Below are 25852 nucleotides of genomic sequence, written 5' to 3'. Positions count from 1 at the left end.
GCCCGGGCCGGGGCCGGGGGGGGCGGGGAGGCCGCCGGGGGTACCCGGGACCCCGGGGGAGGGCGAGGGGCATGAGGAGTTAGGGAAGGGAGCCCGGGAGGGGGAGGGGAGCGGGGATTTGGGGGAGAAGGGGCGGGGAGGCCATGATGGAGGATGGCGGGGGTGGGGGCAGTGGGGGGCTGAGGGGAGCGAGAGTTGCGGGACTGGGTGAGGAGGAGGAAGGGAAGGAGAGAAGGGTGGGTTTGTGGAGAAAGGTCAGGAAAGGAGAGGGGGCGGGAATGTGGGATCCGAGGGACAAGGGGAGAGCTGGGGGCCACAGTTTCCCCTTGTGGGGTATTTGGCGTGCACCACGCCCCCCCTCAGACCCAGTGCTTGTTTCCTTTGGAAGCCCTGGATGCCCCATAAGATCACTTGGAGATCCCCTCCTTCGTTTCCCCTGCATTGTCTCCTGAGGTGAGGAGGGGGCATTGTCTCCTGAGGAAAGAGAGGCCGCGGCCCCCATCTAGTCCTGGATAGCCCAAGAAATGAGAAAGCAGGGGACCCTTGGTCCCAGCTCTGGCTCTGCCATCAACAAACTGTGTTAACAAGTCTTTGTGACCTTGGGCAAGTCACTACCTTTCCTTGGGCCTCAGATTACCCATCGGTTTAAAAAAAAAAACAAGGAAAATGCATGAGAATGATACCCCAGATCTTTTCCAGCTTCAAAATGGGGTGGTGGTTCTTGAGGAAAGAGTTCAGGAGAATGGGTTCTAGGATGTGGGGGAAGCAAGGGAAAGCAGGCTGAAGATGGAGGCGAGGCCTTCAGCTGGGGCTGCAGAAAATCCCTAGGGATGTGGGGGATGGTAGGCACAAAGCCTGCAGGGCCGGGAGCAGGCTAGCCAGCGCCTCTGGCATCCTACTGGAGGGATGGAAGAACTCTGGAAGTGGTGGAGGAGGTAGACACCTAACCCAAGAAAATGAAGACCAGAATGAGGTCTTCATTCTGAGGAGATGGCAGGACCGAGAGAAGCAATGGAAGCTTATTTCCTAGTAAGACAGCCAATAACTTCAGGGAGAAGGAGGAATATACTAAGGCTGGTGTAGAGGAGTGGGGACTTGGATGGTCTTGAAAACAGAGGGGCTGGCACTGTTTGGGGGCAGCTGAAGCAGGGCAGCAGGTGAAGGTTGACTGCGGGGTAATCCTCTGGTCTCTTGGCCTCCATGGTGTTTTTCTTTTTGATGATAGGTACTCTTTCTGAGAGGTGTGCCTTCCAGCTTTCATTTTCCAACACAGATCCCTTTAGGGAGTGAGTCAGACCACACCGTCCTTGGGATCACCTGGAGGATTTCAGGATTGTGTGTGGATTGGGGTGAAAAGAAAACAGGAAAATCAATTTGTAAGAAATAGCTGTGGCACCATCATCCTTGCTGGGAGACAGCTTTGTGGAATAGTTGAAAGCACAGGCTTTGGGGTCAGGCTGCGTGGATTCTAAACCTGCCTTTGCCGTTTAATCCTTTGGAACCTTGATCAAGTTATTTAATCTCTCTGAACCTCAGTTTCTTTATAAAATGGGGGCAATAATAGCCTTTTAGATGGTTACAAGGATTAAATGAGTGTTTGGCATGATATTTGGCCTGTAATAAGCACTCAGTAAATATTAGTTGTTAGCTATTCCCTCTTTCCATGCTCTTCCTTCCATCTCTTCATTCTTGTTCTTTTCCCCTTTTATTCTTTCTTCTGAATCTTTAGTTCTGAGATGCTGCTTAGATTAAAGGCTGAGAAGAATTGATTGCACCTTTAGGGAGGGGGGTTGGTGTCGTTCCACTGGCCCAGGTGAGCACATGATGATAAGATGATCAGTTGTCTCTTCGTCTCTCTCCAGCCCACGGATGTGTTTTTATTCCAGGGAAGACACAGGATCTGCCCTCTCAGCCCCTTTCCTATTTCCCTCTGTCACATGAGTTCAGTCTCACCCCCAGGGTGTAATGAGACCCACAGTTGTCCAGGCACTGCAGCAAGTGAGATAGGGGCAGGGGTGTTTCAGGAAGAAAAGTATACACGTTGCACAGGGGAAGCTCAGGGAAGGGAGGGCTGTGGAAGTTCCATGGTAATTTATGTTCATTCCGTTGCTCTGTCCTCTGTGGGAACTGTCCAAAACAGTCCAGCGTCTGGATCCTGGCCAGGGGTCTCCATTCCAAGTTAAAGATGGTCAGTGCTCGCTTCGGCGGCACATATGCCAAGTGAAAGATGCTCATATACAGTGAGTTTTTTATTATTTAGGTTTGCCTAAATAATATACCATGCCAGTATTTGATTCCAGTTCCCTTTCCCCTGCCATACAGACAGCCTCTGCCAAGCTGTTCATCTCATTACAGGCCGCCTTTACCCAGAGAATTTATACAAATGTACCTGGGCACATGGTCGCACATGCACACATTTGCCTGTTTTAGGATATTCCCGTATGCAAAAACTGAATAAGGTTAAGGATGAGTCTGCATTCTGTCACAGCACTTTGTATGCAGGGCCCTGACTAGACACTCAAGAGGAGGCTTAAAAGGAGAAAACATAATCCTCCAATGTGGAGAAATCTCCCGTGTAGGGAGACAGGCAGTCCTGTGGGAAACACCCAGCAAACATCCACAGAGTAGCGTGTCATCAGTGTCAAGTAGTGCAGCATTTATCCTGAGGGGACACGAGGAGGTAGGAGTATGTGTGTGTGTGGAGGATAATCATAAAGGTAATCTGAAGGGGGTGAATATTGGATCATCTTGAGCAAAGTGAGAGGCAAAGGAGAGTAAAAGGAACACATGGTATATCCTAACAATTGCTGTGCAGGGAGGAAGAGGGAAGCCATTGAGTCGAGCTGAGCCAAGAACAGTAGATGGGTCCTGTTGAAAGGCTTTGAATGTTAGGTGAGATTCTGTAGGGGGAGCGATAGGGAGCCACCACTAGTTCTCAGGGAAGGGTTTGGATCCTTGCTGATTTAACCACATGGGTAGCCGGGAATATGCTAGAGTGAAAAAACAGACCTGCTTCCTGTGGCAAGGAGTGTGCTGAAGGGGGTAGGACTGGAGGGCAGATTGGATCCAGTCCTGGCTCTGTCCTGACTGCTGTGGAGCCTGGGACTGATAATTCCCCTTAGTTTTCTCATCTGAGAAAGGAGACTACCTTGGGTGGTTGCCAGAGTCCCCTCCAGCTCTGACATTCTGTGTTCCCTGAATAACTAGTAGGCCTTACCAGTGGCTGTGTTTTGTGGGACCTGCCAAGACCATTCAGTCAACAAATACTAACACCCGTGTTCCAGTGGGGGGGCAGCGAGGAAAATACAATAGGGGTAAGAGATCAGGGTGAGCCCAAACGGGCAAAGCCCCTGCCCCTTTAAATTTAAGATTTAGTGGAGGCAGGGGCGCCTGGGGGGCTCAGTCGTTAAGCGTCTGCCTTTGACTCAGGTCAAGATCCCAGGGTCCTGGGATCGAGCCCCGCATCGGGCTCCCTGCTCTGTGGGGAAGCCTGCTTCTCCCTCTCCTACTCCTCCTGCTTGTGTTCCTTCTCTCGCTGTGTCTCTCTCTGTCAAATAAATAAATAAAATCTTAAAAAAAAAAAAAAGATCTAGTGGAGGCAGCAGATACTTCATTGATCCTAGGACTCCATTTAAAACATTTCTTGTCAAGACATCTTAAAATCGATGGAGTATCATAATTTAAGTGGTGGCATTTGTTTTTTATTAGTGGCCACATAACATAATGGGACAGTCAGCACTGTGTAAGTAACTGTAAACTTCCAGTGGGTAATTGCTAACGGGGAGGGTGCGTGGGACGCGAGCATGTAAAAGAGGGCTCGACTAAGCCTAGACCACTGGCCTGGGAGGAAGCCTTTCCTGAGGAAGCGATGACTGGTAGATGTAGACCTGTAGGCTAGGTGTATGGGGTCGGCAGGAGGTTGTGCCAGGCAAAGATGCAGGCCTGTTATGGGAGAACTGAGAAGGGGGCCGGAGCACAGACCCAGGAGCTCAGCATGGATGAGGCTGGGAAGGCAGTTGGGAAGGAAACCTCCCACAGCCTTCCAGGCCCTGGGGAGGAGTTTTGGTCTCTACCCTAAGAACAGTCGGAGCCATCGAAGAATTTTTTTTTTTTTTAAGATTTTATTTATTTGACAGAGAGATAGAGAGTACAGATAGGCAGAGCGGCAGGCAGAGGGAGAGGGAGAAGCAGGCTTCCCGCGGAGCAGGGAGCCCGATGTGGGGCTCGATCCCAGGACTCTGGGATCATGACCTGAGCTGAAGGCAGACACTTAATCGCTGAGCCACTCAGGCACCCCAACCATTGAAGAATTTTAAGCAGGGGATAACATGATCTGAGGTGCATTTTGATGAGCTTGTTGTGGATGTGGGGAGACTACTACAGAAGGTCAGATGAAAACAAGAGGGGTGGTGGGGCGGAGGAGGAAATGGAGAGAAGTGGACAGATTCAAGAAATGAGTACGAGGTACAATTAGCAGGACTCAGTGACGTATCGACAGAGGGAGGTGTGGAGAACGACTCACCAGTTTCTATCTTAGACAGCTGTATGGACTGTGGTGCCAATCTGAGAGGGGCAATTCTGGAGCCTGGAAGGACCCAGAGATGGTTATGTAGCATCTGGGAGGTCAGAGAGGATCCTGAGGCGGCTTGAGGTGGGCAAGTGTGGCACAGAGAATTGGATTTCCTCCCACGTTGATTAATTTCTGACTTCCCACGCTAAGGACAGTTTCGGGCAGGAGCAGATCTGAATACAGGGCCGGAGTAGTTGAACACTGAGAAAGCTGATTCTAGGTAGAATAGTGTGGCTTATCCCCTTCTCTCCTTAGGACAAGATGGGTGGGAAAGAGGAAGGACAGACACTATGAGAGGCAGGGATTGGAAAGCATCTTTAAATGCCAAGCCCTCTCAGCATAGGGCTCATGGGGGAAGTAAGGAAGTTGGGCAGCAGTGAGGTAGCGCCTCTTCAGCCAGCTACCACCTTTCCCTAGAACTCCTCCCTGGCACCCTCTAACCCTCAAGCAGAAGGAGGAAGGGCAGGGCCTTTTAGCTGCATCTCCAAGCCTCAGTTCACTTGAAAAGATTTTTTTTTATTTTGAATGGGTAATATAGTCACATGGATGCATATTCAAAAGTTAGAAAAGGGCATACATACTGTGAGAAGTTTCCCTTCCCATCTCAGTCCTCCTTCTACTGATTTCTTTCTTGTATGTCGTCTTTAATCTCCAGTTTTCATACAAATGATCCCACTTTGCTGCACTTTGCATTTTTTTCTGCTTGTTAATGTATCTTAGAGATTGCTCCTGTTGAGACAATGAACTTCTTCATTCTTTTTTTATGACTGCAGAGTATTCCATTTTATGTTTGTGTATAATTTCATAGTTACTTAGTGATGGGTATTTAGGCTGATTCCAATCTACTGTTTTTACAAATAATGCTGGAATGGAAACGTTGTATACACATCATTTTGGCCATATCTATAGGATGACTTTTTAGAATTGGGAGTGTTTGTTCCTTCATTTGTCTCTTCTTGCATTCGTTCAATGTTTATTGAGTACCCATTATGTGCCAGACACTGTGGCAGGTACCAGGAGTCCAGCTTTCAACAAGTCCGACACATCCCTGTCCTCATGGAATGTTATTACATGTTAGTAAGGGGAAACGTAATAATTACAAAACCGTATACACCAGGAAGCTAAGAAGGGCAATCAGATAGAGAATAAATTCAACACTCAGGAAGGCTCTTGGGAGCAAGTGGTATTTAAGCCAACAACTGCGGGATGGGATGTGGCAGCTAGTAGGGCGTAGGACAGGGAGATCTAGATTGTTCAAAGTCTCAGCCATAGGGAGAGGAGTTCGGGATCCGTAGGGGAGGGGGAGTAGAGCCGTAGAGGAGGAGGTGATTAGGAGTGGGAGGTGTCAGAGTAAGCGAGGGAGGAAAGATGAGGCCAGTTGTGGGGGGGCCACAGTGAAGAGAGAGGGAGACAAGCACTTAAGAAGGCGTGGTGACTGGGTTTAGAGGGCTTTGGGATTGAATCTAATGGTGAATTCAGGTAAGGGGACGAGAAGAGAGGTCACTTCCTCCCTGGCTACTTTGGGAATGAGATACCCCTGTTTAAGGCTTGAGGGAGGCACAGCCTTGCCCACAGACGGGAGAATGGATGAAAAGCCTCGGGAAGAGCCAGACTGGGCCTGTAGGACAGCCGTCTCCCTCTTTTCTGTGGCTCGGGCACAACAAAGACGACCTGGAAGGGGCCCGGCCCGCTGGCTCCTGGCTGGTGGAAGAGAGCAGACCTAGCCAGGGCTTGGAGCTGGGCATGGGCAGGAAACCGGGCCAGGAGACCCTTCCTCTGAACTTTGTGCTCCTTTTTCATCCTCACCGCTCTGCTTCCCTTCTGCAAAAGCCCATCTCTTTGCCCGTCCTGGGTCCTATGACTTTTCTCTCCCTCAACAGTCGGTTCCCGATTCTGGTCCCCGGCCCCCAGCAGCGCCTGCCCCCTTCCCACCGGGGCCCCCCATGATGCCACCACCCTTCGTAAGTTTTATGTCTTTCCCTGGGCTTGGCTTTTCCAGCCTGCACCCCCATGTCCCCGGTCCCTAGCACCGCTGCATTGCCAGCACGGTTTTGTGTCCTGCCTCCCCTGGAAAAGGGGTGGTGTTGCTTGGGCATTGGGGTGGGAGGAGCTGCTGTTGAGCTCCCAGTCCCTAAAGTCGACAGCTCCCCTTTGTCTTTTTGTCCTTGGGACACACTGGGGCTGGGATAGGAGAAGTGGAAGGGAAAAGATCCTGTTAGTGTGAGGGCATGGTGGGGCTGCCTTTCTCTTTCACTACTCCTTCTCTGTTCTTTCAATATGCCACAGAAGTCAGGCTGAAGTAGCAGCTGGTGGTCATCGAGCTGGAGAACAAGGGATGGGAGGCAGGGGACTGGGGCATTTGGGAACCTGGAATCCTGCCTTCTGGCCCTGCCTTGGAGAGGCCTCTTTGGGGAGAGTTGCTGAAGAGATGGAGCCTTCCGCCACAGTCTGGTGGCAGTTAGACTTTTCCCTCTCCCTTCCCTACCTCTGAAGAAGCTGTGTGCTTGCCTGTTAGACCCAGAAGACCCCCCCTTCCCCCCCCACCCCCAGTTTTCAGTCTTTCTCGGTGGTGAGGAGCAGGCAGTTTCACGCTTTGTGCTTCTCAAACTAAAGCCTTGGAATTGCCTCCGAGCCAGGGTGGAGGGTCGAGAAGGGTGGGAGACAAGTGGATATTCCCTGACAGGTCCAAGGCGGGGTCTTCTCTGCTCAGTGTCCCTTCCTTTCCTCACTTCCAGATGCCCCCTCCAGGAATCCCCCCACCCTTTCCTCCGATGGGACTACCCCCCATGAGTCAGAGACCACCAGCCATCCCCCCGATGCCACCTGGCATCATGCCCCCAATGCTGCCACCAATGGGGGCGCCACCGCCACTCACGCAGGTAATCCTTTCTCCCGCACTAGTGCCTCAGGAAACCCCGGGAGTCCGGCTGGGGGTGGAGGTGAGAGTGGGCGTCTGGAGCTCAGGAAGTAGAGAAGTGAAGAGAAGAGTAGAGCTTTGGCTCGGCCCGTGTGGCTTTGTCTGCCGAATGATGGGAGAAAACTCTCTGGCTGGGCTGAGAGCCCAGAACCTGGGGATTGTCTGCGGTGGGGGGGGGGGGCCCATGTGAAGGCCACGGCCCTGCCCAGGAGCTCTCAGGAGCCTGCCTTACCTGTGCCTGCCCTCACCTCGGTAGTTGTGTCTCGTCTTCTTTGTGTCCCTAGATACCAGGAATGGTACCGCCCATGCTGCCAGGGATGCTGATGCCAGCGGTGCCTGTCACCGCAGCGGTAAGCACTGGGGGCCGGCAGGAAGCAGGCCGTGCCCTGCAGCCCTGTGGGTCTCACTTGGAGCACAGGGATCCGGCCTCCGTTCTTTCCCTCTTCTCATCCATCCATCCCGGGCCCGGCTGCACTCCCCACACTCAAGTCCTTCTCTCTGGCCACGTACTCTGCTCTTTTCATTTCTCACTTACCCCCAAAGGCATGTTACTCTCTCGTTACTCCTTTTTGTGCCCAGCTCCCGTAAGGAACACACTCGTGGCTGACACGCTTCCCCTCACAGAGCTAGCACTGTGGACACTTGAATACAGGCCCTCCTCACATCTTCTTTGTCGCTGGCGGAAGCAACAGCACCTGGGGATCTCACTGTACCTTCTTGTGCCATTGCTCAGTGTAGTAGAGTCTGGGTAGGATGTAGCAGTTGGCATCCACTGTGGAAGAGGGGCCTCGGAGGTTGACTGAACAAAATACTCTCACTTGAGGAAAACGAAGAACAGAGCTGCTATGCGGTTCCCCCTAGGATCCTACAGCCACGGCCCCAGAGGGTGGGGGATGCCTGTTAGGGAGCAGAGGTCCCTGGGAGCAGGACACATGGATCCTGGCCTGGCCTGCTTCTTCATCCCCCATGGCCTGGGTCCTGGGGGCCACTGGGCTTGGCCCCAACCCTTCCCCCTCCTCTTTCTTCGGCAGACGGCTCCGGGTGCGGACACAGCCAGCTGTGAGTCTTCTGGGGGTCTGCTCCCCCCAGGCTCGGAGGTTGGGGGGTACAGGGGAGAGGGGACCGTGGACTAGAGCCCACCCTGGATCATGCCTGTTGGGATGCCAGGGAGCCTGGGATGTTGATGGGACCAGGGGATGTTTATTGGGGACGGAGTAGGGGAGGAATAGGTGGGATAAGATGCATGTCGCGGCAAGGCCTTAATATTTCTCTTGGCTTCTTTTCTAGCTGCTGTGGCTGGGACAGGCCCTCCGGTGAGTTCTTCCAGCCCAGGGGTCTCTGGGTAGAAAAGCTGAAAGGTGGAGGGCTGATGGTTAAACCTTTGGGGTAAGGAGGAGAAGCTTTGGGGATGGGGCCTTGACCACCATTCTCGGCCCTCCCTCCCCCCAGAGGGCCCTGTGGAGTGAGCATGTGGCCCCTGACGGGCGCGTCTACTACTACAATGCAGACGACAAGCAGTCCGTGTGGGAGAAGCCCAGCGTGCTCAAGTCCAAGGCAGAGGTCCTGAGCGGGGCTTTCTGGCCCTTCCTTTCAGCTTCCCTGACCCTCCCAAGTCCTTGGCCTCCCGAGTCTTTACCCATACACACGGTTCCTCTGATCCCAAGATCCCTGACCATTCCGCCAGCCTCCCTGGGATCTCAGGAAGTCTGCCTTCCCCCATGTTGAGCCAGGCCAGGTGGTAGCCAAAAACTCCCGACTTGGTGGATCCCCTCAGCTCCCCCGACTGTAGCGAGAGGGCATGCCCAGCCCCCCTGATGTCCTCTGACCCGTCCTCTTGTAGTTGCTGCTGTCCCAGTGTCCCTGGAAAGAGTACAAGTCCGACACGGGCAAACCTTACTACTATAACAACCAGAGTAAGGAGTCTCGCTGGACCCGGCCCAAGGACCTGGATGACCTGGAGGGTGAGGAGGGGGTGGGGCCTGGGCTGCGGTGCTGGGGGGTGGCCCTCGCCACCCTGTGACCATGTCATGTTTTCCCCTTGCAGCTCTAGTCAAACAAGAGGCTGCAGGGTGAGTGACTTGCGCACCTATCCCCTGTACTTGGGGCCGCCAGACGGGTGGGAGTGGACCCTCTCTCTGTGGTCCCTGCTCTGTGGAAGAGCCAGCTCTCAGTCTCGTTGTGGAGTGGCCCGCTCGGGCCCCAGTCCGTCGCAGGCCCCTCTGACTGGCCCTCTCTCTGCCGCACGCCTGGACCCCGCCCTCCCGGCCCGCCTGCAGGAAGCAGCCCCAGCCCCAGATACTGCAGCCGCAGCCACCTCAGCCCCAGCCTGAGCCCCCGCCCGGGCCGCCTGGCCCCACCCCCATGCCCCTGGGCCTTCTAGAGCCTGAGCCAGGTGGGAGTGAAGATTGCGATACGTCAGAGGCTGCCCAGCCTGTGGAGCAGGGGTTTCTGCAGCAGCCGGAGGAGGGCCCCAGCAGGTGAGGGCTGCTCCCCTGAGGCATTCCAGAGGCTGGCTTCAAGCTCCCAGCCTAGTTCAACCCTTGATTTCTGCCAGGCCTCTTGGGAAAGGTGTGAAGATCTGGGGCATGGCCTCTGGAGGGCAGAGAAGGGCTGCTTTGGGGAGCGAGGAGAGAGGGTGGCGTACTCCTGACCACATAGGGCACTCAAAGCTGTGGGGCCTGGGAGATGCTGTGGCTGAGTTCCCTTTGCCCCCCAGTGCTGCTGGACAGCATCAGCCACCACAGCAGGAGGAAGAGGAATCAAAGCCAGAACCAGAGAGGTCTGGCCTCAGTTGGAGCAACCGGGAGAAGGCAAAGCAGGCCTTCAAGGAGCTGCTGAGGGACAAGGTGCGGGGGTGGGGTGCCCAGGGTAGGCCCGGAGGGGGCTGGAGGTGGGCAGGCCCCATGACCCCTGCCTGCTCCATTCTAGGCTGTCCCCTCCAATGCCTCGTGGGAACAGGCCATGAAGATGGTGGTCACCGACCCCCGTTACAGGTAGGCCTGGGCAGAGGGAGCCAGGCCCTCCAGACTGTGAGCACCTGGGCCAGGGCCTCCCTGAGAAGCCCCAGCTCAACACTCAGGCCCCAACAGGGCCCGAGTCAGGAGAATGGTAGAAGGGCCAGGGAAAGAGAAGCTGGAGGGCCTCCAGGAGGAGGAGGGGAAAGGTATCTGACATGAGACGTTCAATAAATGCTTGTTGAACTGAATTGATTCGAATTGAGTTAATTGGGGTGAGGGGGCTGGATAGGGTGGAGGCCTGAATGCACTTTGAGAGCTTCAGAGCAAAAGGGCTGTTAGTGTCTTGGAGCCCCGTCTTCCCTCACTGCCTCCCATCCCTCCCCTCATCCCAGAGACCCGTCTTGCCTCCCTGCAAGCCTGCTGTGCCCATGCATGGACCCCGCACTCAGTTCTGTGTGCTGTGACCCTGCTTGGCGGGCTGTGCAGGGTGCCTCCTCCACCCGCACCCCACTCCCACCCTTTCCACCCCAGTGCCTTGCCCAAGCTGAGTGAGAAAAAGCAGGCATTCAATGCCTACAAGGCGCAGCGGGAGAAGGAGGAGAAGGAGGAGGCCCGGCTAAGGGCCAAGGAGGCCAAGCAGACCTTGCAGCATTTCCTGGAGCAGCACGAACGCATGACCTCTACCACCCGCTACCGGTCAGGGGGCCAGGCTGGGGTGGGGGCCGGGAACCCGGAGAACACACGGGCCTGGGGTCTCTGTCCCCTGCCTGCCTACCCACGGCCCATATGCTCCACAGGCGGGCCGAACAGACCTTTGGGGAGCTGGAGGTGTGGGCTGTGGTCCCTGAGAGGGATCGAAAAGAGGTTTATGATGATGTCCTCTTCTTCCTGGCCAAGAAGGAGAAGGTAACAGTCATTGGCTGGATCTGTCAGCCTGCCTTACTTGAGGCTTTTCTGTCTTTGCATCCTTGTGGACCCCGGCCATTCATTTCCCCACTTGCCCCAGGGTCTCAGCTCTTTCCTCGGAAGCTGGTGTGGCACTTGCACATCCCCCCACTTCTGCTTGGGACCTACAGCCTGGGTGTGGGAGGGCAGGAGGGCATCTGTGAGGGGTTGATCTGTAACCTGTGCTCCTCCCCCTTTCAGGGGACGCGGAAGTCTTGAGTGTGGCCCTCCTAGGGTTCCCTAGCTGCCTGCTTTTCCCCAAATGCTCCTCTGCCCAGGCCCACTTGAGTAGCTCTGACCTGCCCTACCTCACCCTGACCCTGACGCTGTGGCTCCCCAGGAACAGGCCAAGCAGCTCCGGCGCCGCAACATCCAGGCCCTGAAGAGTATCCTGGATGGGATGAGTAGTGTCAACTTCCAAACTACATGGTCCCAGGCTCAGCAGTACCTCATGGATAACCCCAGCTTTGCTCAGGACCACCAGCTGCAGAGTAAGCTTGGGTCTCCGCTCCCGCCTGTCCCTTCCCCCTTTCCTCACTGACCTGGGACCCCAGAGCCTGCCTCCTATTGGTCCCCCACACTGCCTGCCCTCCTGGATGTCCAGGGGTCCTCAGCATTCGCCCCGTCCCTGCATCTCTCCAGAGTCTGGAGATGCTGGAATGCTGGGACAACCCCCTCCCTCCCTCTGGGGTCTGCTGTTGACCTGGACATCGTGTGTCCTTGGAGGAAGAGCTCTAGGATAGGCGTCAGAAGACCAGGAGAGGATGACTTTTCCAACTCCTGTGAATATGGTCTTAAACTGTCGTGGTGCTGTGGCCCTTAACTGGTCACATGTTGTTACGATGAGCTGTTCTTGGCCTGCAGTCATTGGCAATATCAGAAATAGACCTTCTGAACTTGCATCAAAGCCTGATTGATTTCCAGTTCCATAAAACATAAGACCTCAGATCCCGAGATTGCTGGTTTCATGTGATTACTTCCAGTAACTGAATTCCCAAGAGCTGAATGCGTGCTGATTTTGCTCTCATACGTTAATGAACCCTCCTCCAGAACCACCATTCCAGTCTCCTCTCCCACAGAGGCCTCTGCTCCTCTTGCCCCACCACCCTGGGTGACCCGGTGCCTACTGAGGCAGCACCCTCGAACATGGGGCCAGGGGGAGGTTGCCGGGGTCGGTGAGGGTGTCCCACGGGTGCGGTGCCCGCTGAGCCTTCTCCCTATGCTTAGATATGGACAAGGAAGATGCACTGATCTGCTTTGAGGAGCATATCCGAGCTTTGGAGAGGGAGGAGGAGGAGGAGCGGGAGCGGGCCCGCCTTCGGGAGCGGCGTCAGCAACGCAAGAACCGGGAGGCCTTCCAGGTATGTCTGCCGCCCGCTGGATAGGCGCTCAGCTCCGCCCCGGCCCGTAACCTCTTTGCCCATGCCCTGCCTCCTCTCGGCTAGGCCCGCTGTTTCGTCTCTGCCCGGTCCTGTGTGCCACCCCTGCAAGGCCGCTGTCCGCTCCTGCTGTGTGCCCTCAACCTGGGGCCATGCTCCGCTAGGGAGACTAGATGTATGCACCACCCGGAAACTGCCAGCAGAGAGCACCCGAAAGGCACCGCCTGCAGCTCGGCCCAGTTCATTTCCCTTTGGTGGGGAGCCAGATGGGCAGAGCTAGCTTGTCCCACAGCTTGGAGGTGGCGGCGGCGGTGGTAGTGGTGGGGGTTCCTTAGCTCTAACACTTTGGGAAGCTGAGAGCAAACCGCGGGAAGGGCACGTTGCAGTCAGGTTTCTGTTTCTCTGCCTCCCAGCCCTGCTGCCCGTCACGTTCGAGTCGGCCCCTGTCTGTATTTACATTCTCTCTGTTTCCACTGCTCTCTGCCTCCTTTGCCTGCATTTTCTCAATCTGGGTTGTCCCGGCCTCTCCCTCCCATCCCCTCTCTTCCTTCCCAGTCTCTGGCTCTGCCTCTCTCTCTGGCTCACTCTCCCTATAACTGGCCTCTCTCTGCTCAGACCTTCCTGGACGAGCTGCACGAGACAGGGCAGCTGCACTCTATGTCCACCTGGATGGAGCTGTACCCAGCGGTCAGCACTGATGTCCGCTTTGCCAACATGCTGGGCCAGCCGGGTAAGGCAGCCAGGCTCCCCTTGCTCTGTCCTGGCTTCCTGCCCTGCCAGCCTCTCTGCACCCCCCACTCCCTCGACCTGTCCTCGACCCCTCCCCCAGGCCTCGGGAAGCTGCCGCCCGCCAGGCCCCCCTCCCTCCCTCCCCTGCAGGCTCCACCCCTCTGGACTTGTTCAAGTTCTATGTGGAGGAGTTGAAGGCACGATTCCATGATGAGAAGAAGATCATTAAGGACATCCTTAAGGTGAGGGAGGCCCAGGGCTGTGGCTGGAGGCAGACTGGGTGCAGGGCGCCTTTCTGGACAGGACTCCCTGATAAGTCCTGTATTGCAGGAGCAGCATAGCTCCGTTCAGCAGACATCTCCTGTGATCCCTGACTGTGCGCTGGGGACACAGAAATAAGAAAGATGCAGTTTCTGTCCATAAGGAGCTCATGGCCTAGTAGGAAGATAAACATGACACCTATTCTACAGAGGGGCAAGTGCTGTTAGAGACGAGAGTCGACAGAATTGACCTTTGTGCTACGCCTTTAAGAACGAGTAGGTGGATGAGGCTGGTGGTTCCTGGGCATAGGGTATTACAGGAGCGGAGGCAAGGGAGTGGGAAGGGCCTGGCAGGCTTGAGGAGCAAGGGGTCCAGCTCATCATAAGCCAGCAGCTCACAGATATGTTCCTTCTGGCCTGTACAGTGTTTTAGAAACATTTCAACTTTGTTGCTAACATTTTAAAATTGGGAGATTATACAGAAAAACTTCTCTTAAAAATACAGATTATCTAGCAGCACTGCACTGGTTTTGCAAGGTGTTCAGTGGCCTCAGGCTGAGAGGCCATTGTTTTTTAGAAGGGGCATGCCATCTTTAACCTCCCGCTCCTGCCACCCCGCTGGCGTGGCAGCCACTTACGCTGCGCGCACACCTTGCTTGTTTTACACCAGAGAGACAGTTCTCAACGTCTGTGTCCAGCAAAGGTGGAAAAGGGATTGCTGCCCTAAGAGAGCCTTGTGTTTCAGGAGGAAAAACAGAGAGAAAGCATATTTCTTGGTGGAAGTGCAGGACGTGCAAAGGCGCTGGGGAGGCGGTATGCCCAGCAGTTAGGCGTAGCACTGTGGAGGCGGACTGCTTGGGCCACAAGTCCAGCTTACCACTTACTAGTTGTGTGACCTCCAGCAGACTATTTAACCTTTCTGAGCCTCAGTTTCCTCATCTGAAAAATGGGGGATTTTCGACCAATGTACACCTAATTACCAAGGGCGGTAACTTGGGACCTGGGGCGAGAAGCGTCTGAGAATAAATTAGGAATATCCCACTGCACACACAGCATTTCTTTGAAGTCCTGTGTTTTGCTTTGCAGATACAGGTGTTCTAATTTCATACCATATTACTTCTCTGTTTAATATAAACGTAATGTTTTAAAAGCCCTTACCATTAGGTAAGACATGCCCTATTGTCCTGTGGCTTCCTGTTTCTCTGGAACCTGAAGCTCCAGTTGGGAAGGAGAGCCCTGGGTGTAAAATGCCTTGAATGCTAAAATAAGAAATTTGGGTTTTTATCTTGTAAGTAATGGGGAGCCAGGGAATGATAGGGTCAGAGGATGTCCTGGAAGAGCCATGGGGGGAGAGTGTAGAGTAGCACTTCTCAGACCGAGTGCTTGTGTCCTTAGGGATAGGTGGTGGGAGGACAGTATTTGAAGCCTCGGGACACTGAAAAGTCACAGTGGCAAGTGATCCCACCAGATCTGGAGCTTGAGCCGCCCTCTTCCGCCTCACCCCCAGGTCCCCCCCTTGCTGTTAGGGCCCTTCGGTAGGAAAGTCGGAGCAGTACAGGACTTTGGAGTACAGGTTAGAGCATGGGAGGTGAAAAGGGAGGCCAGTTGGGCGGTAGTCCAGGTGGTAAACGAGCTCAACAGAGGCAGCAGGGATAGCAGACGAGGGAGAGCTGGGCTCCAGCTCTGTTTTTCTGAGGCCCCCGCCCCCACCCCTGGGTTTCCTCAGGGGTGCCTTGGGACAAGAAAGGGGGGTGGAGTTTGTGCTTCTTCCTCTGTTTTTAAGTACAGCAGTTTTACTTTTGTATATTGAGGTTCGGCATAAGATTTTTGTGAGGACAAAAATGTTTCTGCTGTTCAAAAAAGAGAAGTTTAAAATCAGGAGGATGGAGTTACTCAGAAGTTGAGTGGACAGATTTTTTGCGTGTGAAATGGAGGGCAAGGAAGGAGTGAGTTGAAATTGGCAGAGGTGGGGCGATGGTATCATTGGTGAGGATTCGGTAGGAACAGGGCTGGAGAAAATAGGAATTCCATTTGGGGAATCAGTCTCAAAAGTAACCTGGGGCAGGGAGGAATAAAGCAAAAACCACATTTTAAATAGGGTATTCTTGTATAAATATCTAATTCTAGGAGAGCTACGTTTTATTGGATGCTTACACTTTGGCCACAGTATGTGGCGGGTCCTGCCGACAGGCCTATAGGAGTCCCATCCTCGCTGTGTCCTGTCTCTCCACATCTCCTGCGAAAGAAGCTTCTTTAGACAGCTCCCTCACCTCTTCCCCCTTTTGGGCTCCTGCCTACAGAAGGCCGATGAACCCAGGAGTCCCTGTGGCCATCCACTAGCCTGGCAGACTGTGAGGGCACCTCTCACCCCATAGGATAATGCAAACAGCCTTGGACTTGGAAGAGCTGGAAGCCAGAAGATCTGGGCCTGGGAGATCCATGGGCGTGGGGAGAGGGGTGGCTCACAGAGAATGAATTCTCTTGGGCTCTGCTGAATTTGAAGTCTCTGTAAAACATCCAGTGTCTTAAGGGTCTGAAAATCAGGAGGGAGGTGTAGGGGCTGAGGTAGCTAGGGGTAGTGCAGATTGAAAAGCCCACGTGCTGTTCTTGGGGACAAGCGCAGGCAAGAGAGGCAGTAAAAGAGCTCAGAGAGACCAGAGGGCAGTTGGTGACGGGAGCAGTGCACGTACAAGGACCCGTCACGCGAGGACCGAGAAGGGGCCCTTGGAGTCGTTTCTGAGGACATGCGCACTTTTCGGAAAGTAGTGTCCGTAAAGAGGGCAGAGTAGTATAGCTCAGACCTCGGAGTCAGGTAACACCTGGCTGTATGTTGGTTGAGGCCTCTGCAAGGCGTATAAAGTCTGAGCCTCAGTTTCCTCTTCTGTAGAATAGGGATCATTTATGTGCACGGTTGTGGGAAGGGCTGATATTCGTGAAGTGCCTGGCTTGTAGTAGACTCACTAAATGTCGATTCGTTTTCCTCTGTGCTGCATTTGAAGATTTTGAACCAGAGGGCAAACAGCACAGGTTGTTAGCTTGAGGAAGGTAAGAGCCGGGTGGACAGGTTGTTCCCGGTGAGGTGAGGTACGAGCTCGATGGAAGCAAGCGGTGGAGAGGTGGGATTGAAGCCTTTCACTTCGCTGAGGGAGATTGGGACGGTTGAGAAGGCCTGGGGCGTGGGTTGAGGAAGTGCTCTAGGAATAGACAGGAAGAGCATATTCTCCATATCGCCCACCTGAAAACTAATACAACGCTGTATGTTAACTAACCGGAAGTACAATAAGAACTTAAAAACCACAGTCTGCCATGGGCGGAAGGCCGCAGCAAGTTCGTGCTGTGCGGCGGGAGGAGAAGGGGACTGGGCCTGTGTCCCCACTGACTCAAACTCCAGTGGCTCCACTTCTCACCAGATCCACTTGGGCCCAGTGAGAGAACTCTCCTAAGCCTCTGCTTTATTGAGGTGTTGGGAGGCATAGATGAGCAGCTTGGAGCCTGGCTTCTCGATGAGAAGCTTCAGGGGCAGGGGCGTATTTTTAATAGTATTCTGGAGTTGCACATGTGATGGCCTCACATTCCCCTGAGGACTGAGTGATCTGTGTGGCTGTAGGGCTTTAAACTATGGGCTTTGGTGTTAGAAGGACCCGGCTCAGCAGAGACCCCAGTGGCCTCCTACCCCGGGGCTGTCCTTGCCCTGAGGTCTGACGGTGGCCGGGAGCGGCCTGAGGCCCTGGCTTGAGAGAGTGGAGTTCTCAGTCAACCACATATTAGCTCTGAGACCGTGGGCAAGTGCTCTAGCTTCTCTAGACCTTGCTTTCTCCTTCCACATAAAATTAGGAGGCCAGGACCTATGCTTAAATTTTGATACTGAGGATTAAAAGAGATAAGGTGTGTGAAGCACTCAGCACAGTACCTGGCAGCCTAGTAAGCACCCAAGAAATAAGCCAAAGGATGGGACCAGCAGATGTTGACCGAATGCGAGGAAGTTACTGAGCAGCAGGAGGGCCCAACTGGGGCCCAGCCTTAAGCCAAAGGAACAAAGAATTACTTGTGAGAAACTCAGGCATCCGTCAGCAGATCCGGCGCGCGCGCGCACGCACACACACGCACACACACACACGCACACACACACACACCCTGCTCCCCCTCCCCACGGGATCCAGTGCCCCCCTCCACTCCCTGTGACATCCAGGCCAATGGGAGGCTTAGTCATCAGATCATGAGGTTTCAGAAGTGCACCTGAGTCCTGTGGGTCTCTTCTGGGGGCTGGGGGACTTCTAGAGCATCCTGTGGTCCAACCCTCCGCCTGCCCTGGAGGCCGGCTTCAGGCTTCGGGCCCGTGGTGGCCCCTGCTTCATGCGCCGCTGTGCCCACAGGACCGGGGCTTCTGCGTGGAGGTGAACACAGCCTTTGAGGACTTCGCCCACGTCATAAGCTTTGACAAGAGGGCGGCTGCGCTGGACGCAGGCAACATCAAGCTGACCTTCAATAGTGTGAGGGGCCGGGCGGGGCGGGGCTGTAGCCAGGGCTCCATTCTCCAGCTCATCCCCGTGTCTTGTTCCATTCCTTCTCACTCGCTGCCCCAATGTGACTGCACCCGCCCCCCCCACCCCCGTTTAGGGGGTGGCGGCAGGAGCCCAGACCCCAGCTTCCCATGTCCTGCAGTATGCCTGAGTGGGGCTTGGGCACCCACCCTCCTGGGTGACCCTGCTCCGCCTCCTTTCTGTCCTCAGTTGCTGGAGAAAGCAGAGGCGCGGGAGCGAGAGCGGGAGAAGGAGGAGGCGCGAAGGATGCGGCGCAGGGAAGCTGCCTTCCGAAGCATGCTGAGGCAGGCCGTGCCTGCCCTGGAGCTGGGCACTGCCTGGGAAGAGGTCAGGGCCGCAGCCTGGCACCAAACACCACCCCCTCGGTCCTGAGGGCAGCGGTGCTTCTCCACCACTGGGGGCCCACCCCGGTTCATAGCACAGCTCGCGGGCAGCTTCGGCTCCCTTCCTTCCTCTGCCCCAGCCCTGCGCTCCTGGCGGTGTCCGCGCCTTGCCGGGGCTGGTCTGATCAGCAGTGCTCTCCCGTTCAAGGTCCGTGAGCGCTTTGTGTGCGACTCAGCCTTTGAGCAGATCACCCTGGAGTCGGAGCGGATCCGGCTCTTCCGGGAGTTCCTGCAGGTACTGGAGGTGAGGCAGAGCTTCCGATCCTCTGCATCTGTCCCGCGCTCATGAACGCCCAGTCCGGCTCAGCAGAGACCCCAGTGGCCTCCTACCCCTGGGGCTGTCCTTGCCCTGAGGTCTGACGGTGGCCGGGAGCGGCCTGAGGCCCTGGCTTGAGAGGAGGCAAAACCTGGATTTTCGGGTGCAGGGTGCTTCCTGTGGCTAGCCCTGGTGTCTTCCTCACCCCTCCCTCTGCCTCTGCCAGACTGAATGCCAGCACCTCCACACCAAAGGCCGAAAACACGGCAGAAAGGGCAAGAAGCACCATCGAAAGCGTTCCCACTCGCCCTCAGTGAGTTGGTGGGCAGAAGGGCTGGGGGCAGGGCAGGGGGGGAGGCTGGATTGTCTTGGGGAAATAGGAACCATTTTTCTTGTTTTTTTCCCCTGCATCGCCTCCCCTTGGAGCGAGATTTGAAAATCCCTTTGGCCCTGGATCCTCCTCTCTGTCCCCAGTTCCCAGACTTGAGGGCTTCTGGAGCCCAGAGAACCTGTGCGCTGACATGTATCTGCTGATCTGCCCAGGGCTCTGAGTCGGAAGAAGAGGAGCTGCCCCCGCCGCCTCTCCGACCCCCCAAGCGGAGAAGGCGGAACCCCTCGGAGTCAGGCTCTGAGCCCTCTTCCTCCCTTGATTCGGTTGAAAGTGGGGGTGCTGCCCTTGGAGGACGGGGCTCCCCATCTTCTCGCCTTCTCCTTGGATCAGGTGAGCGGTTGGGAGTTGGAGTAGTTGACTCCGACGAGAGGAGGCAGCGCCCTGAGGGTGGAGCTGCTCGGGAGGTCTGCACCCATCAGAGTGGGAAGAACTTTCTGCCCAGCCCTGGCAGGAACTGGGAGAAGGAAGGAAAACTGCACTGACAGAGACTTCCTCAGCTAGCTCCCTGTCTAAAGAATGAGGACTATGGCAGAGAAAGGAATGAGCCCGCCCTCCTCCCATGGGACTTAACTGGGCATTTTCTATCTCCAGATCATGGCCTTCGGAAAGCCAAGAAACCAAAAAAGAAAACTAAGAAGAGAAGACACAAGTCGGTGCGTAGAGAGGGGGCTTCTACCAGGGCCCTGCTATGTTGAGAGAGTGCTTCAGCCGCCTCCCGGGCTGTCCTTCACAGGTGGGCTCTGGGCTCTTACAGAACAGTCCTGAGAGCGAGACAGACCCTGAGGAGAAAGCTGGCAAGGAGAGTGATGAGAAAGAGCCAGAACAGGACAAGGACAGGGAGCTCCGGCGGGCAGAACTCCTGAACCGCTCCCCAGGTTTTGGAATCAAGAAGGAGAAGGTGAGAGGCAGGCACCTGATCCCCAGCGCAGTCGGCACCCTCTGCAGGCCTCCGTGGCCCTCGGGGGAGGCTGGGGGTGAGCCGTGCCTCTGCTCCACCAGACGGGCTGGGACACGTCGGAAAGTGAGCTGAGCGAGGGTGAGCTGGAAAGGCGGCGGCGGACGCTCCTGCAGCAGCTGGACGACCACCAGTGACCCGACGAGCCGCTCTGCCTCGGGTCTGTGTGAGGCCGTGGATCCTAGGTCACCCTCACTATCTGCACTAGACTCCTTTCTCAGTCGGGTCCGTGTCCACTTTTCCTCAAGTAGCCCCGCCCCCAGCACCCCGCGGCTGGCACCTCCCCAGGTTGCTCGTGGTGTTCGAGGGTCCTCCACTTCCCAGGCAACTAGTGCAGTCCTTGCCCTCAGCCCCAAACCAGAGACCAGGATGCCACGTGGAGCGGGAGGTGCCAGTAGAGAAAATGTGAGAAGGGGCCTCTAGGGAGAATGACAGGTTGGTGACAGGCGGGGTCCTTCCCCTCTAGCACCAGTGCCTGTTCCAGCCTGCCTGGGCCCTCGGGCTCCACCACTCCTTCCTTCAGCCCCGGGACCCAGTGTATGTGTGTTTTGTTTTGTTTTGTTTTGTTTTTGTTTTTTAAATAATATTTATAACATGGCTGGTGGCTCTTATATCTTCTCCGTATCCTGCTGGGGCACACTGGGGGCTGGGCTGGGGCACGCTGGGGGCTAGGCTGGGGCACGCGTGGCCAGGAGAGAGCACTAGTGTCTTGTGGCAGGCCAGCCTCCCTTCGTGTGGTTGGAGCCCACCCAGCCCGGTTTGCCCTCCCCCAAGCAGACGGCGGCTCCATGTGGCCTCCTTTCTGTCCCCATGGTTCGGGTCAGGCCAAACGGCCACCCTAGTCCTCCCCCAAACCCCAGAAAGAGGAGACAGAGTCAGGCCTGGTGCTTCAAGCCTTTGTTGGGAGAGGGAAGGTCTGGGATTTATGTACACGAGAGAAGGAAGGTGGTACATGTACAGAAAGAAGTGGGTCCCTGCATTCCGCTGCAGGGGCTGAGGAGAAACCGGCAGGAGACTGAGAAAATAGTCACCTGAGACCACCGTGCCCCCGTCTCCTGCTAAAAAAGCCCCTAGCCGTGGAAAGGAGGTGAGGGTGCTGATGACACACCCTTTCTCTAGCGATCCAGGGAGAACCTCTACTCCTCTGCCCCCCCAACAACAGTCAGCCTAGAGTGGAAAGGGCCAAAGGCAGTAAGCGTGGCATCTCCTCTACCCTTATCACCAGGGCACAGCTGGGTGGGGACTAGGCTTAGGTGGGCCTTGCTCCTGGTAAAAGGCGATCTGAGACTGGTAGGGTTCTGGGGCCCCCCGAGTCTGGATACTTCCAGACCACAGCTGATCATGGGCCTGCGAAAGGGAAGGGAGAAAAAAATAGAGAAGGGATAACTGCTTTCTCCGCTTGTCCCTCTGGCCTAGTGACAGAGGAGGCTGTGGGCCCCTGTATAGGCTAAAGGTAGAAATGATTTTTCCCAGCTCTGGTCTGACCCTTGGTGACCTTTCAGTCAGGAAATGAAGTTGAAGACCCTGGGGTCAAAGTGCAGTCCTGGAGGCACCAGGCAAGTGCCAGGCCCCAAAAGACCTAGGGCCCCCAGTGGCGTCAGGCACGTACAGCTTTGAGAGCTGGGGTGGACACTGGGTCGAGAGCAGCATAGCCCTGCGCTGCGCCCTCGGCCAGTTCCAGGGCTCCAGGTCCACAGGTTGGAGAGTTGAAGTGCTTCTGCCTTCGGGGGGGGGGGTCTTAGTGGGGGCCTGGAGCCCGAGGGGGGCCACTGGGCGGTGCGGCACTCCTGGCTTGGTGGCGAATGACAAGGGGCTGGTGATGGAGGCCTGTGGGGAAGACAGAGGCCTGTGAACACGCAAGGAGGCTAGGCTGGGCCCACCGTCTGTCGGAACAGCCCCTGAGGAGCAGCCCCACAGGCAGGGCCAAAGAAGAGCCGGTTGTGAGGCCGAGGAAGGAGAAGCTTTAAAAGAGGCTAGAGGGGATGCTCAGGGAGACTGCTGGGGCTCTGCATTTTCAAGGGACCAGGTGGGGGTGACTAGAGGCCACTGGGCAGTGGCAGAGACAAAGTAGACTCAGCAATAGCCAGAAGCTGGGGAGAGATCCCAGGTAGACTGAAAATCAGGAAACTCATCAAGGGACGTCGGATGCCCCTGGGCAGAAGCTACTGCCAGAGCTCTTTATGGGGTGGGGGGGGGGGGGCGGTGAGGGGACAAGTCACAAAGGATACCTGGGCCCAGGAATGGAGCCTCAGCCTCAGCAATGAGTTGGTGGCTGGGTCTTGCCTGCTCTGGAAACTCCCTACCCCTTGGGTCTTAGTAGAAGCCAGGACAGCATTAGTGGGAGATACCACTTCCCTGAAGGCACATGCAAAGGGATAAGGCATGCTTCTCCGAGCATGGGGCATGCAAGTAGAGAAGCATGTGCCCCTATCACCGTGAGGCTGCCAGAGGATGGTTCCAAGTCATGCAGGGGAGGAGGTGCCTGTGGGCCCAGCAGGAGTCCTGGGAGGCGGGCATGCAGAGGGGGCAGCTGTGGTGCCCAGTACCTGTCAAGAGCCCCAGCCTTGGGGGTTAACAGTTTGACTCATCATGGTGGGCTGCATCGCAGAAGAAGCGTGAGCCCCGCTTGGCAGTACGGGCCGTGAAAGGGACACTCTTCAACACTGTGGCCCAGGAAAGAGACACAGTGGTCAGGCCTCATGGGGACGGGGTGGGAGGAGAGCCCAAAGGCGCAGGGTTGGAGTTTGGGAGCTGGGCCTAGCGGCCAGGCCCAAAGGAGAGACAAGGGCCCCACCTGTAATGATGTCCTCAATGGTACCATCCTTCCCTTCATAAACAGGCCGATGCTCCTTGGCCTGGCGCCTCCTCAACTCTGCAATTAGCTCCTGCTGTTGCCACTTGTTCCGCTGAGATGGGGTCTAGGGCCGAGCATTGAAGGGGAAGGGAGTCATCACTAACCTACCACGGGGCTGGTTCCTGCCCGAAGATGCAGTCTGAGGATGCCCTTAATTGTACACAGCAGCCCACCCCTGATCATTGCCTAGGAATCCCCTCCCAAAGCCCCTCTCCCCATCCCTTTGGACTCCAGCCTCGGACCCTCTGGGTGGTCTCTCGGTTCCAGTTTTCCCTCTCTCGAGTTCTCTCTCCACCCCCTCCTAATCCTCTTCTCCAGGCCCCAGCTCTTGGTCCCACCCACCTTGGCATCCAGTTTCTTGGCTTCCTGAGCCAGCTGCTTCTCCCGCATTACCTCCTCCTGCTTCTTTCTAGCTTCGTTCTCTTGTTCTGCTTCCTAAGAACCATGGGGGGGAGGGGGCAGGCAGTGAGGCTCACACAGGCTGTGAGGGGAGGGGCTGACACCGAGGGTGGAGAATGGGTGGTAGTGGGACCAGCAACCCCAGGTGGCCACCCTCTGGAGGGGCACTTCCTGCCCTGAACAATGACAGGAAGGGCCTGGGCCCCCACCCTGCCCACCAGTTCACAGCTGAGAGGCCTGTGGCCAGCTTCCATCGCTCCCTCCCAGGCCTCCGAGGAGGAGACAGAAAAGGCCCAGACTTGGAGCCCAGCCCTCCCTCTCCCTACCAGTTTTCTCTCAGCCAGACTCCTTTTTAAAAGCCTCTCTTCCGCTCACCTTGTAAGAACGAATGAATCGGACAAATACTGGGAAGAATACAGAAGGGGGTGTGGTCTTGGGACTCTCGCCGAAGTAGCGCACAACTGCATTATAGGCCTCCTGGGGAAGGGGTGGACAGAAGGGCTCAGTCTGGCAGAGAAGGACAAGCCTGGCTCTCCAGCAGGTACAGGATGCCCACAGAAAACAGGGTTTGGGGCCAAAGGAGGAAAACCAGCAGCCCCCAGCCCCTGTGGGATGGAAAAGAACCTGGGGCTCCCAACGCTCCTTAGAGTATGTCCCCAGAGGCGGCTGCTGGCCATCCCCAAAGCCCCCTCTCCCCCACATACAGCCAGCCAACCATGCGGTAAAGGTTCTTCAGTCCAGGGGTGCCTGGGTGGCACAGTCAGTTAAGCTCTGATCATGATGTCAGGGTCGTGATCTCGGGGTCATGATCTCAGGGTCTACTTAAGACTCTCTCTCCCCCTCTTCCTCTTCCCCTCCTCCCTGCATGTGCTTGCTTTCTCTCTCTCTCTCTCTCTCTAATAAATAATTCTTAAAGTCCTTTGGTCCAAGAACCAGAACAAAGCCCATCTAGAGGGACACAGTACCTTGGCCCTGGCTGTCCCCAGCTGCCTCCACCCTTTGCCCACCTCCGCCGTCTTGGCATCACGCTGCAGCTTGTCCAGTTTGCCTTCATTGGTGCTGAGAAAGTTCCGAAGGACGCTGTTGTCATGTATGCCGCATTCCCGCCGAATCAGCTCCATGCCCCGGCCCAGCTCCTTCACGTCTAGCAGCACGTTCTCCAGGGACACTGTGGTCACCAGATCCTGGGCTAAGGTCTGCTCAGTGACCGACATGCCCCCCTCCCGGCCCGGGGCCACACAGAACTTGGCCCTCCCCCGCAGCAGGGGCTCCCTCAGGTTCTCGTGCCCCTGTTTCCTGAGCCATCGGTGGACACAGAGGACACACGCTAACGGGGCCCTCACAGAGGTAAGGAAAAGGAATGGGGGCTGTGAGCTCATGACCCCAAAGTGCAAGGCGGCACAGGAAGGCAAGCCAGAGAGACTGCTGGGCTCCAAAATGGAGCTGCCTCAGGCCTGGGGCACAAATGTCAGCTGCCTTATGTCTGTGGGGGCTTCATGGTTTTTCTAGGCCCTTCACATGCATCACAGAGACACAGAATCTCCAGGGCCACCCAGGGAGTTGGGAGTGAAGAGCCACTGGTGCTCACTGCCTGCTCCCATGGCACCCCGGTGGGAAGGGCTGGGCTAGGCGGGCACCTGCAGGAAGGCTCCCCCTGGGGTAGCCCCTACCCATGGCCCCAGCGGAAAGCTTTGAAGTGGCCAGAAAGGAGGTAACAAAAGCCAGAAGCCAAGGGACCCAAGTGTTCCCTCTCCCAAGCTTCCTGGGATTGTCCTGGGCTACACACGAGGGCAGGCTCGCCGGGCCAGGCTCCCTCGGCCAGGCTCCCTCACCTGCCGCGGCCTTCTCCACGAAATGTAGCTCATGCCAGAAGTTGGCCAGGTCTGGGTATTTCTCCTTTACCGTCAAGGCGATGAAATGCAGCAATGTCATCTTCCTGTCGGTGGACTTGGTGTCCAGCAGCTGGCAGGGGGGTGGGTGGGGAGGGCACGGGGTGGTGAGAGAGAGCCGAACTCCATGGCTCCTCAGGCTTCCCGGCCCCGGGTCGCCCCCACTGTCTTACCAGATCCAGGCTCTGGAGCTTGAAGCCGTACACAGCTCCTCGCTTGCTGCTGTTCATATAGTTCCCCAGTGCAAGTATGATCTGTCCAAAAGATGCACGGGAGGAGGTCAGGCCAGGCCCTGCGGGCTCCTTCCTCCACCCAGGCCCAGGACCACAGGTGCCTGCCTCCGCAACCTCTCCCCACCTCCAACATCTGCTTCAGCTTCTGTGAGGACTTGACAGAGGCAGAGGCTGCAATGATGGCGTTGAGTTGC

General features: G+C 56.2%; 2 protein-coding genes across 9 annotated transcripts in view; one reads left to right on the top strand and one right to left on the bottom strand.

Annotated features, from left to right (window-relative positions):
- The first annotated feature begins 194 nt into the window (after window positions 1-194).
- PRPF40B (pre-mRNA processing factor 40 homolog B) lies at window positions 195-20903 on the top strand. 3 transcript variants are annotated; one of them, XM_027592140.2, is made up of 26 exons: window positions 195-1029; window positions 6451-6531; window positions 7306-7449; window positions 7772-7837; window positions 8519-8546; window positions 8775-8800; window positions 8937-9047; window positions 9328-9448; window positions 9532-9556; window positions 9764-9964; window positions 10204-10333; window positions 10416-10480; window positions 10976-11140; window positions 11242-11350; window positions 11730-11880; window positions 12617-12750; window positions 13384-13498; window positions 13648-13739; window positions 18131-18247; window positions 18488-18625; window positions 18830-18925; window positions 19164-19250; window positions 19481-19658; window positions 19920-19981; window positions 20083-20226; window positions 20328-20903. In XM_027592140.2, the coding sequence occupies exons 1-26, from the start codon at window positions 991-993 to the stop codon at window positions 20418-20420; spliced, it is 2718 nt and encodes a 905-aa protein (XP_027447941.1). In that variant the 5' UTR covers window positions 195-990; the 3' UTR covers window positions 20421-20903. The 3 variants fall into 3 exon arrangements, with proteins under 3 accessions (XP_027447941.1, XP_027447942.1, XP_027447943.1); XM_027592141.1 differs by lacking the exon at window positions 20328-20903 and having other exon boundaries at window positions 20088-20220; XM_027592142.2 differs by lacking the exons at window positions 19920-19981; window positions 20083-20226; window positions 20328-20903 and having other exon boundaries at window positions 19412-19553.
- Window positions 20904-21165: 262 nt separating this feature from the next.
- FMNL3 (formin like 3) overlaps window positions 21166-25852 on the bottom strand; it is a 51422-nt gene continuing 46735 nt past the window's right edge. For 3 of the 6 annotated variants that reach the window (XM_027592130.2, XM_027592131.2, XM_027592128.2), the window contains 9 exons: window positions 25783-25851; window positions 25599-25679; window positions 25369-25498; window positions 24544-24704; window positions 23912-24013; window positions 23480-23572; window positions 23078-23201; window positions 22830-22946; window positions 21166-22110 (listed from right to left, as the gene is read on the bottom strand). In XM_027592130.2, the coding sequence (XP_027447931.1) occupies window positions 22855-22946; window positions 23078-23201; window positions 23480-23572; window positions 23912-24013; window positions 24544-24704; window positions 25369-25498; window positions 25599-25679; window positions 25783-25851 (852 nt within the window). In that variant the 3' untranslated portion in view covers window positions 21166-22110; window positions 22830-22854. Of the gene's footprint in view, window positions 22111-22829; window positions 22947-22973; window positions 23202-23479; window positions 23573-23911; window positions 24014-24543; window positions 24705-25368; window positions 25499-25598; window positions 25680-25782; window position 25852 lie in introns of those variants that run through there. The other 3 variants (XM_027592129.2, XM_027592132.1, XM_027592127.2) reach the window with 3 other exon arrangements.

The sequence above is a fragment of the Zalophus californianus genome, chromosome 9, assembly GCF_009762305.2.
Source record: "Zalophus californianus isolate mZalCal1 chromosome 9, mZalCal1.pri.v2, whole genome shotgun sequence".
Classification (NCBI taxonomy): domain Eukaryota; kingdom Metazoa; phylum Chordata; class Mammalia; order Carnivora; family Otariidae; genus Zalophus; species Zalophus californianus.
Note: the sequence above shows the minus strand (reverse complement) of the source record. Positions and strands in the feature narration are given on the sequence as shown.

Coding starts and splice junctions, on each gene's coding strand:
- PRPF40B (XM_027592140.2), top strand. CDS start 991: ATGGCAGGACCGAGAGAAGCAATGGAAGCTTATTTCCTA. Junction 9,965..10,203: donor CCGGAGGAGGGCCCCAGCAG/GTGAGGGCTGCT, acceptor TTTGCCCCCCAG/TGCTGCTGGACAGCATCAGC. Junction 13,499..13,647: donor CAACATGCTGGGCCAGCCGG/GTAAGGCAGCCA, acceptor CCTCCCCTGCAG/GCTCCACCCCTCTGGACTTG.